General features: G+C 41.9%; 1 protein-coding gene across 1 annotated transcript in view; it reads right to left on the bottom strand.

Moving 5' to 3' along the window:
* Nucleotides 1-12,423, bottom strand: part of ITGA8 (integrin subunit alpha 8) — a 174,471-nt gene that overhangs the window by 153,517 nt on the left and 8,531 nt on the right. The window contains 2 exon segments of the mRNA XM_006031697.3: nucleotides 1,907-2,030; nucleotides 4,960-5,060. Coding sequence (XP_006031759.2) covers nucleotides 1,907-2,030; nucleotides 4,960-5,060 — 225 coding nt within the window.

Raw genomic sequence — 12,423 nt, 5'->3', positions numbered from 1 at the left:
GGGAAAGAAGATGAAGGAGAACTGAAAGCATTTATGCAATATCATTAATTTTAACTTGGAGAATAGGTTTTAATGTATCTACATGTAGCAGAATCATACAAGCACTCTAAAGAGCTATTCTTGCTCTTTAAATGAGATACAATACATATTGCACAAATCCTGAGCTCCAGGATTTCATCCTGGAAACAGACGTATGAGCATGTGCAATTATTTTCTTATGAATATATATTTGTTTTGAACATTTACATGTGACAGATTCCTAGATTTCTTGGAAAACATATGAATACAATATAAAAACAATCTACAACCTTGAAGCTAACCGGAGAGCTAAATTAACCCTGAAAGCCTGGACCTCTAAGCAGATGCCCCAGACATGTTTGTGTACACTGAGGTCTCAGGATCTTCTTGCAAATCTTAGAAAGATTCACTGGTCTATTTTGTCCCAACATATGTTCCCAGAGGCAAACCTCACAACATAACAAGATGTTATCTCTAGAACTCCAACAGAAAAATACTTCAGGGAGAATGCAAGAATACATCTGTCTGTGAAGTGACCAGCACTGTTCTAGCAATCAGCATACAGTTAGGGCACATGGTATAGGCTACAGGAGAGAAGAATTTGGAGGAGGTATTAGCAAGTCAGTCTGCACATGATTAAAATACTAGAGGCAATTTGCAGTATGACTATTTTATGGTCCTCTTAACAAATAGCCAGTTTAAGTTACAATCATGGAGATCTTCAGTTATTACCCAGCATTAACTAGTACCGTACACCAATACATGGAAGAGCTGGCACTATACAACTAAACTAAACAACAGCTTACCACTTCTGTGAGCATTTCTACAGGAAGACATATTTGCTACCTTATAGACGATAGCTATGGACAATTCCATGTAGCAAGTAACCATGACAGAGCAATTATTCCTAGTCTGTGAACGAGCTATCGTCTGCACACTCCAGCTGTTCAGTAGGGGCCTGATCCAAAGTTCATTAAAGCCGATGGACACTTCACTTTGGTGTTAATGCCCTTGGAGTATAGGACCCTGACATGATGCGGCAGTAGAAATCTTTACAAAAAATATCACTGAGTTCATGTATACAGCCAAGAAAACTATCCAAATTTACAGTAGCAAACACACAATTCCTACTACTTCTTATACCTCCCTTCAAAAATCCAGGTCTTTATCTACTTTCTGAACTTCTGAAGGTTAGGAGGAAGCTCCTTTGGGGATTGCTGAAGGGTTTTTTGCTTCTACCTCTGAACAATTTAGTAATGGAAACAGTCAGTCAGAGGCAGGGTACTGGATTAAATGAATCTCTGATCTAATCTGTATATAGCACTTCATGCATTCCTAGGTATACTTGGGCTTGGCTCATGATCCTCTTTTTCTCCATTCTTCTACAGGCAGTAATGCACAGACAGTGTGCTGAAAGTACACAGGAATCCATTGTTCCAACACAATGCAATGAAGCATGTTAGGTAACACTAACACCATGCATCTGTGCTTTGCCTGTGCCCCAGAAATACCATGCAAGCAAGCTATCAGTACAGGATCTGGTCCTAGGATGGCAATTCTGCAATAAATATAAGCAACTGTACTAAATGCTGATATGCATTTTTTAAGGATCTATTTGCTGCATTTTAAACCCTGGTAAATTAAGTCAATTATATCTCATCACTATAATTGCACAAACCTAATTTACTTAATCTCTCCTCTTTTAATTATATGATAAAGCATCCATCTGGAGACATATAATTTGAAGTTTATTTTTCTTCATAATCTCTTTGAGCATGATGGTGTCAGTCAGTAATTTCCATTTAGCCAAGGCTTCACTATAATTGAAAGTCTGAAACCAGTAATCACAGTTCCGGTTCTATGGAAAGTAATTTATTTTAAAGCTTACTGTTGCGACAAGGAGAGTACTCAGCATAGGCGCTGAAGTTCTGAATTGCTACATAGCAGGTGCCAACCGGATCCTTTTCAGGGGTAGCTTTGAGAGTCCTCCAGTGATACAAAGGAGCACAAGCCTATCAAAAGAGAAATCATATATTGCCAAGCACTTGATATACAAAATTGTTTTTTGTGTTAGGTTTCTATCATATGGATAGATACTATCATATTGCATTGATTAAATGCTCCCTGAGACTTCATAACCTGCAACTTTGATTCCATCAATTCATGCAATTAATCACACAATTATAAAAGCAGATCCTGTCTTCTTACTCCTGTCCCTCAACAAGTAAAATTTAACAGATAGCATAGCCCACTTTTTAAGTTCCTTAGAAATGCTTCTCTGTACCTAATGCACAGAGGATAGGAGTTTAAAGCTCTCAGCTAGGGAATTTGGTCCTCTGCTTCACGCTGTAGAGATCATGCTGTTAGTTATGCAGTCCCCTGGTTCAATGTTTGGTGGTTCTCACGATAACCATTGTTGTTGTAGTAGAAATGTTACAATTCTGTAGGTTGAGACTTAACACCTCTGGCAGGACTAGGCACTTTCTCTTGTAATTCAGGGGCTTACTGTCTGCTATAATATGGATACCTCACTCAAATCCATAAAGAAATGAGAGAAGACAACTCCAGCTGAGGAGTAGCTCTGCCAGTGTTCCTGAGGTTAGAATCTGTGCTTCTTTTCTTGCATGGGGTAAGATTTGGCCCAGAGCATAATTTTTCCAAGTAAACTTGATGGTAAGCTATTTAATAGAATACAGTACATTCTATAATAAAAGTGAGAGAGAGAGAGAGAGAGATCTGCTAAGGAGACCTCTTTGCCTTGCCTTCTGTTTTCAGTTTCAATAGATCTGAGTCTCTCCCTAGCAGTGTATTATTGTCATTGTCACATCACTATGAATGCCCTGTCCTGCAGTGGAGTTCCACTTGGATAGATCCCTGTGCCCATACAGAACTTATGGCAATTTCAGGGCTTGTATGTCTGTAAAGTAATGTTCAAGACAGGTCTCTGCTTTAAGAAGCTTACAAGTCTAAATAGCATACAGAAGAAGGAAAATAGAGCACAACAGAAATTAATTCATTTCTTGTCATAAGGACTTCAGATGCATTTCAGAACATTTGGCAAAATCAGCTGCAGTACAGATTATTTACACAACAACAAAGTATTGGACTCATTTTTATTGTTATATAGTAAAAAAAATAATCTCAAGGAAGTAGTTGTGTTTTCTCTCCCTCCTTAATAAAGATTAAATTTATAGTTTTCTTACTTAGAATTAGTGTCATATGAAAAACAATGAGTTTAGCAACACTTACAAAGTTTGGCAAAACTGTTTTGAAGATAGCCAGTGGGAGAAAAGAAAACTTGTCTTATAATGATCTCAAATGGTAAGCTTTATTCACCCTCCATTTGATTCAGATTGAGGCATTCTAAGATTAGTGAGTATATAAGAAGGTATTACATTTTGGCTTATAAAGCCATTCCAAATTATTATTGTACTAAATAATTTTTTTAATAAAGATTTATCTTAACATTATTCATTTTCACAATTATTTTCTATGTGTAACCAACTTCTAAGTGAAGTAAGTATACATACAAAAAGAAGGCAAATGATGGTACTGAACATGAGAATCGAGATCTATGATAACTCAAATGAAAACTACAGGGAATTAACTGTACATGCTAGTTCCGTAACCGAAGAACATGTTGTTTTATTCATCACCTGTTTTATGTCAAAATTCTTTTCTGTTGTTAACCACAAAACGGACTATTTAGAAGTAAGGCATTTCCTTACTCCCATTAAATAATAATTGAAACAGCTTTCAGCACATCCCAAGAGAAAAGGTGTTGCTTCCTACTTATAAGAAAAGTAAAGTATGACCAGCTAAAAGATTTGCATCACTAAGCTTTAAGCCTCCTTTCCACTGTTAACATTCTAGGACATAACCTCACTGTACTTCACAATAAAACTGCTCAGCATAAGAATAAACCCAAATGTATCATGTAAATAACCAATATGGATTTAGAAAAAAAACATTAAGGCTGTGTCCAGACAAGCGCAGCTATGTAGTAGGTGGTGCCGCAGCAAACACATCTGTGGCGCCACATGTGGCTCATTCAGCTGTTCCCTGTGAAGTGGGGGGAGGAGGGGGGTGTTAACCTGGGGAGATCCTGGGGTCAAAAAAACCTGTGCAAAAAAAAAAAAGTGGAGCAGTACACAGTTGGTGATACAAGCAGTGTGCACCACTTGAAACCAGAGCCTGGCTGGCTGGAGACACTCTAGCCGCCACCTAGGCTTCAAGTAGCAGGATTGCTGCTGCTGCAACCCCAGAAGGCCCCCAGAACCCCAGGTAAGGCTGTTGGAGCCAGCACAGCCCCTACGCCACCCAGGGTAACCAGCTGCATGCCAGAGGGCATGTGGCACAGATGTTTCCTGGGGACAAGTAGCAGTGACACAAGCTTCCTGTCCCTGGGGAAACAAACATCCAGCTTGTGTAGACACAGCTTAAGTGTCTTTAAAAGCAATCCTCTTATTTAAAACTGCAGCATTATTACCATGGCTACAACACAGCAATTAAACACAATAAATAGCATATAAAATATTTAATATTGGCATAAGCAGTCAAAATGTGTATTGATATCCATTGATCTCCAGCTGTAATTCTTGAATGTGTTTAAGTACTTCTGTATTTAACACTCCTCATAGACCCTTGCAATCAGATTTTTAAATACATGCCTATCATTCACTAAATATCTTCAAAAGTTTCGCCATCTTATTCCTCGAAATCACTAATTTGCTCCCATAACAAGTAAAGCATCACTCTTCATTTTTAACACTCAGATCAGGTCATTGTAAAGTGCTTAATTCTATCTGATTTATATCTATTTTAGAATAGATGTATATTCTGAAACAGGGTTATTTATAGCATACACACACACATGCAAAATACACAGCTGACAAAAGGTTAAAATAATCTGAAAATAAATACCAAATTCATGAGACTTACCACAACTTTGCTTTTATGAGCTTTGACTGTTGCCCCAAACCACTGATTTGACTTAAACTCAATAGGTTCCCTGGTGCCATTGACTTTGATTTTTCTATTGTCTGAGAAAAAAAGAAGCAAGATGTTGACAAGTCATTTAAACATATATTTCTCTATTCATCAGAGATGCATGAGAACATATTAATGGATATATGAATTATGTTACATCCATTGTCATCTTCATTCATTTTAATGTGGAAATGACATTTTAATATTGCTTAATTACATATCATTAGTCAATTTAAAAAATTCTTCTCTAAACTTCACATGCAATCATTCCAGATGTTTTTTTTTTTAACTGCAATGAAAAACTTAAGAAACTAAGGAAATGTCCAGCCCTACATCAACACCAAGAAGCCTACTTATTTGGGTATTTCTGATTTAAACTCCCCCCCCCCCCAAAAAAAAACAAAAACAAAAACAAAAACAAAAAACAACCCAACAACAAAACCTGTTCTTAATGGTCACATAGCTTTATTCTTTTACAGCTATGTTATGTAATAATTTTGGGTCCAGCAAATTACATTTCTCAGCATGCATCATTCAAGAACCAGCATTAAAGAGAGGAATAGATGTAGTTCTTAACTGCATTACATGTGTACTCACTGCCACAAGAGACAGCTCCTTAACCCTGCTTTATATACACTTTTGCAGATGTCACCATTAGAGGAGCCATCTGGGAAAAGATGGTACAATTATAATACATTTCAGGTTTTAATAAAAAGCAGACATGCAGTCCTTTCAGCCCCAGTTTTCTGAAGTAAACTGATTTTCCATATGTTCCCAAGCTATACTCTTCCCTCACAAGTCACTCCTAGTGAACTTCTCAATTAATACATGAGGCAAATTACCCATATCTCCTCACATCTGCATTCTCTTACATTTTTTCTGGTTCATACCAAGGAGTACAAACAAATTTTTTTATTAATTTTAAGAGAAAATAAAAATGTGTATATTGTCAGATCTGGAACATAGAGAATTCTTTATTGTCATATTATATTATTTGGATTTATGTGAAAAAATAAAAATGTAATGAATATAGTGGTCACCATTAAAAAGCCAGGATTTCCATGCGTTTATCATGCAGCAGTAGATGAGACACTCGTCTTAATTCCTTGAATGTTGTGGTACTGGAGACTTTGGTGTACGGTAACTTCTGGTAAATGTTGGTGATATAAGCTGAATTAGAAGATATACATAAAATTTTCTGAAACTTTCACAGATTCATTCTTTTTTTCTAATCCTGTAATCATAAAACCTAAAGACTGTTTAAAAAGTCCAGATAAAAGTGTACAGATGAAACTGCATCCTGGCTATTTCCCACACACACACACACAGGAAGTAGGTGGGATGCACTTTTATCTGTACTTTTTAAGCAGTCTTTAGGTATAGGATTACAGGATTAGAAAAAAAAAAATCTGTGAAAGTTTCAGAAAATTCATTATGTGAACCAATACAATTTTTAAATGCTTGTGTTCTACCGATAATAACCGGAGTATTGAAATCACTACTAACGAAAGAGCCAGAAATCATGATGCAAAATGTGGTCAACACAAATTGTCACAAACAATGTAAGAAAAATAAATGGATAGAGCATTTTAACCTAGAACCTAGTTAAATTTAAGTGGGTGCATCTACACAAGATGCTTTACTGTGCAGTAGACTTATCTACTGCACAGCAAAGCGTCACCGTCTACATGTGCATGCATGGCATTTACTGCCAGTAAATTAGTGTACTGCGCAGTTAGCTAGTACCTGTAAATACACGTATTAAATTAACTGGGCAGTAGTTACTGTGCAGTAGCGCTTCTAGATGCTGACTGGGAGCAAATTTGCTCCCGGTCAGTCACACAGCAGTGGCCACAGGGGACAGCAGAATTCTCTGGCCCCAGTCCTAGTGCTGCCCAACTCCCCCCAGGAGCCAGGAGCTGGTCAGCACCAGGACAGAGCAGCTCTCTGCTCCCTCCTACCCTGTGCCCTGTCCCAGCACTGTGTGGCTCCTGACTCCCCAAAGAAGCCAGGAACCAAGCAACGCTGGGACTATGGAGCTCTCTGCTTCCTTGTTCAGCCAGGGGGCTCACCAGGAGCTGTCCCACTTGTGGGGTGTCTGCCAGTGAGCCCCCTGCCAGGTGGGGATTCTCCACCCAGAAGGAGGCTGGCTGAGACCTTTCCCATTACTGGGCCAGCTGCCGGTGAGCCCTGTGCCCAGCAGGGATTCTCTGCCCAGCAGGGGGCTGGCTGGAACCTGTCCCAGCTGCAGAGCTGTCCTGCTGGGGAGGTACTAGATTAATTGGGCAGTAGTTACTGCACAGTAGCACTTGGGTAGATGCTGATTGGGAGCAAATTTGCTCCTGGTCAGTCACACAGCAGGGGACCACAGGGGACAGCAGAGTCCATAGGGGACAGCTCCCTCCAGGAGCGAGGAGCTGATCAGTACCAGGACAGGGCCGCTCTCTGCTCCTCCCCCTTCCTCCCCTGCCCCAGTCCCAGTGCTGTGAGGCTCCTGGCTCCCCACAGGAGCTGGAAGCCAAGCAGCACTGGGACTGGGGAGCTCTCTGCTTCCTTGCACAGCTGGGAGTTCACCAAGAGTTGTCCCACTTATGGGGCAGCTGCCAGTGAGCCCTGTGCCCTGCAGGGATTCCCCACCCAGAAGGGGACTGGCCAAGTCCTGTTGGCAGCTGCCAGCAAGCCCCTGGCTGAGCAGGGAAGCCCCGCTGGGCAAGGGGCTCGCTGGCACCTGTGTGTCCCGATGTGCACAGGGGCCCTGTGCACACCAAAACCCTTCCAAATGTATACAGGGCCAGGAGACAGCTGCTGCAGAAGCCAGCACAGGTCACTTGACCCCGTGCACTTCAGACCCGGTCCCTGTGCCCCCTGCCAGCCTCTGAGCTAGCATGCTGGGAGAGCCCAAAGCTCCCCCTGGCTGCTGCAGGGAGGCAGAGAAGGATAGGCACAGCTGTACAGGGCTGCTCCCATTGGGAGCAGACTTGTTCCCAACAGGGTGCACATGTAGACATGCTTCAGGGGAAGGCTTATTGGACTGTAAGTCTGTATCGCATTAATGGCATGTGTTGATGTGTGTAATGTGGTTTAAATGGTAACTTTGCCACTGCACAGAATTGTAGAAGCAGCAAACTCAAACTTCTCCTTTAATCCATCACTTTTGCTTTGCTCTCCTAATGGAGCCCAATGTCTAAATGCTTTCAACAATTAAAAACTACCTTTTAAAATTAAACCAGCAGATTTGAACACAGGCAATGTTCAAGAATCCAGTTTTGACTGAAAATAAAGCTTTTAGGCCAGGGGTGGGTAAACTATGGCCCACAGACTGGATCTGGCCTACGGAAGGGCTTTGTCCGGCCCGCGGTGGATCCCCTGGTTCTGTCTGGCCGAGGTGCTGCCCAGTCATGGAACATCCTGCTGCCCCCTGGGCATGCAGTGGGGCTGGAGTGGTTCCACAGCTGGACTACCTTTCTAGGCAGCCCAGGCAGTGGTGGCTTCTTCTGGCTGTCGCCACCACTAGCCCCAGTCCTGCAGTAGCAGCAGGGACCAACGCACATGCAGCCCTGGCCCCATGCACCCCGTGCCTGCTCCGGGCTCTCCCATCTGAGCTGAGCAGCAGTGGTGCGGGAGAGAAGCTGCTGCTCAGTGTGAGGTAAAAGCAGCCCGCTGATTGCCTTGTGCGCCAAACCCCAGAAGTTCATGACTCAGCATCCCAAGCAAAGGTAGTTATATCCCAAGCCTGCAAGGACAGGCACTGCTTTCTGGTACAAACTCCCCACGCTTCTCTGAATTTCATTCCTGGCTAGCTTAGGTAGCTGATTACTCCAATAGTTTCTAACCCTTTGCTTCCTTAGCACATAACTCTCCCTATAGATTGTACGATGGCTGTAGGCACCTAACTTGAGGATGAAGATGTTATTAGGTGTCATGGTGCCAAGATATTGCACCATCTAACTCTTAAACACCACTATGCACCTGTACACCAGCAACTTGACCACAATCACACAGAAGTCAGTGACAGAGCAAAGAAGGAAACCTAGGTTTCCCTAAATCTTACTTAGCGTTGTAACTACTTCCTGTCTCTAATGTTTGCAATCTATACACAGGCTAAAGCTTCTCCAGATTGGCTCTAATCCTGTAGTCCTTACCTCAGGTCAAATGCATGTCTTCCATTGGGAGTTTGGCCTGAAGGAGAACAGGGTTATACAATAGCAAGAGACATATATACAGTTTCTAAAACTACAGAGAAAGGCAAATGCATGTCCTTCCTACCTAGCTACAGAGGGCAAAGCTTGCACAGAACACATGTGGCTTAACCGTTGTGCTACACCTGAGGACTCTGTTTGCATGTGTTGAAAGAGTCATGGATGTAGGGCAGGAAAAGGCCAAAAGATCCACAAACCAGTTCCCTGATGGAGAATGGGAATAACAAGAGTCTGGAGGGAGCTCTCTGTTGCTATTTCATTGGCTGAGCAGAGTTGATTCCTTGCCCAGAACATCATCTCCCAGCCTTGTTGAGGCTGTAATCTGTGTAAGAAAGACATCGTGATCCAAGTTTTAATATCATATACTTCAATGGGAATCCTGTCTGGGCAGTGACCTCAGGATTTGGCTTATGAACAAATGAAGATGAACATTACTAGTCATCCATGAATGGAGCCAGCATTGTAGTGTTTCTAAATCAGTCACTCAGCATCATCATGTCTTGAGATATTCTCATTACCATGGGGCTGATCTTTTTTTTATTATAGCCTGCACAGGGACAGCAGTACATCCATATTAGCAAGTACAGCTTTCTGAGCAGAAGCATTGTTTTCCATTGGGTCAAAAAAAAAACCCAACAAAAAACGCTGCACACGTTCTCAATTTGTTTGGTGAATCATACCATATGGCACCTACTTGAAGCATGACCTAACAAACAACTTAAACAAAGCCATGGAGAGAGCCAGATACTCAAGTCAGTAGCATCCCAGACTGCCTAGGGAAACTGTGGACTCTCTATCACTGGACATGTTAAAGATGTTGGACAGCCACTTGCTGGGGATGATCTAGGCATAGTTAAGTCTATATTCTATGGTGGGTATTTCCCATGTTTCTAGGCTTTGCTGGTTGCCCCTGCCCCCCATGCCCTACCCCCTTCTGCTACATGTGTGAACTCTCTACACGTTTTTAAGACTTCCGCAAAGGCATAAGGTGTTGGCTACAGCCAAGGCTATGGACTTTGATTGGGGTGTGCCAATGCTCCTGCTTGGACCAAAACTGGAGGTTCCTGGCCAGAGGATCTTTCCTCTCTGTTCAGTCAGACTGATCGCCATATTTGGGATTAGGAAGGAATTTCACCCCATGGTCAGGGATTGGTACAGACTGTGAGGGTTTCTGCCTTCCTCTGTAGTGAGAGGTATGACCCTCTACCGGTGATCTCTTGAGCATATATCAATGCTCATATAGAGAAGCAGGATGCTGGCTGCCATGGTTCCCCAGCTTTACCTGTGGCAGGTTAGAATGTTAGGTCTGTGTTGTGCCAGGGTCAATGGTAGTCTTATGCAGAGTTTAGATTATGGATTTTATAGGATGGTCTGGATAAGTATGACCCTGCCTCATGCAGACGGTTAGACTAGGTGACCTCTGGAAGACCCTTCCAGTTCTACTTCTCTATGATTCAGTGATCAATAAAACTCAACTGAAATCACATTGGAGGTTATTCTAATAGGAATTATAGTGGTGTCTCTGAAAAAAGTGTTTGGATAACCACATTTCCTAGATGATTAATGATAAAGAATCATGAGTAGGAGGCAGCAGTAGTGTTCAGAAAAGATCTAGCATGCTGCATAAAGTATAAGTCTTGTGGGGAACCTTGTAGAAGTAAATCCATAGAGCAGTGAAACTAGAAAAATTTGAATCCACAAAGTAAAAACTAAAACTATGTTAGAACACAATATAGGTCACAGTTTTGCATTTCAGGCCCCTCTATACATGGAGGCAAAGGTACAATGGGATCTAATGTATGATCCACACAATCATGCCTCCTGCCAAGCCACATGTGCCTGGCAGGAGGCACAACTGTGGGAACATGCAATAGATCTCACTGCACCTTACTATCAGTGCAGAGGGAGCCCAGCTCTATGCACCCCCATGGCTGGGAGACACAGTTGCCACAATCTCCCAGCCCCAAGGGTTTGTGAAACCCACAAAACTGGGAGATTGCAGCTGATGTCATTTCCCAGTCCTGGGGTTTCACACACCACCAAGGCTGGAATATCATAACAGCTGTGATCTTCCTGACCCAATGGGACCTGAACCTGCAAGGTGCTGCTGGGACCCAGCATCAACAGCTGCTGGGGCTGGGAGTTCCCTTAGTTTCGGGTCTCCCAGCCCCAGCTGGGCATGGTGCACCCCTGCGGCTGGGAGTCCCATCAGCTGACAGGGCTCCCAGCTGCAGGGGAGACCCTGCTACACATACAAATTAAAGATGGATAGCAACCAGCTATGAAGTTAGCACATATTTTCAAGGTCTAACTTTATAGCTGGTTAGAGCTTTCTATGCCGTGATAAGTACCTAGTCTCAGGGCAATTGTGCAATTAACCAGTTAATTGTGTGATACCTGTAACATGTAGAGGGGGCATTAAAGTATGCATGTAAATAACAGATGCACATGTAATGTAGGACTTGTATACCTTACACCAAGCCTTGCAGAAGTAGGCACAACTCTTATTTTCACTTACGAAATGAGAAAGGGCTCAAATGAATGGCCAAGGACACTGCTACATGATTTGTACCTGGAAATTTCTTTGTATGAATCTGACTAAATGGATGCATATGGAGAAATATTGAAGAGTAGTTCAGTAGAGCAGTAAATAGGTTTATTTAGTAGAAAAAAGTTAGTAGAAAAAATAATTGAAACACCCCTTAGTGAATGTCCAACATCTACTAGAACTATAAAATAACTTTAATCCACCTCACATGCACAAACAGTTAACAATTAATTAACAATTTTCTCAAATGAAGAAAGGGATTAAAAATGCTCCCCATAATACCACTGATCTAAACTATGCTACATACTCACAATACTTCTACATGAGTTCACCCCTCCATCCTCAAAAAATCTGGAAAAAGAAATATAATGTACATACACACACACACACGTATCCCAGCCCTAGTGACACTGCACAAGAGGTACTGCATTTGCAAGAGGCAGTATTTCTCTACAACGTTTAAATACAAATATGTACATACTGTATTTATCTGAATTCAAGAGGACTCTGAAGTTAAGATGACCCCCAGTAATTGCTATACTTGGAAAATTTATAAATTTGTTTTAATTTTCCATGTATTAAATCTAATTATTAGAGGGCCATCTTAAATTAATCCTCCCACCACTACAATGAGGCAAGCAGTGGCAGGGGAGCAAGCAGTCGGGGGGG

Source organism: Alligator sinensis, unplaced genomic scaffold, assembly GCF_000455745.1.
Source record: "Alligator sinensis unplaced genomic scaffold, ASM45574v1 scaffold114_1, whole genome shotgun sequence".
NCBI lineage: Eukaryota > Metazoa > Chordata > Crocodylia > Alligatoridae > Alligator > Alligator sinensis.
The sequence above is the reverse complement of the archived record's forward strand: the minus strand, read 5'-3'. Positions and strand labels throughout refer to the sequence as shown.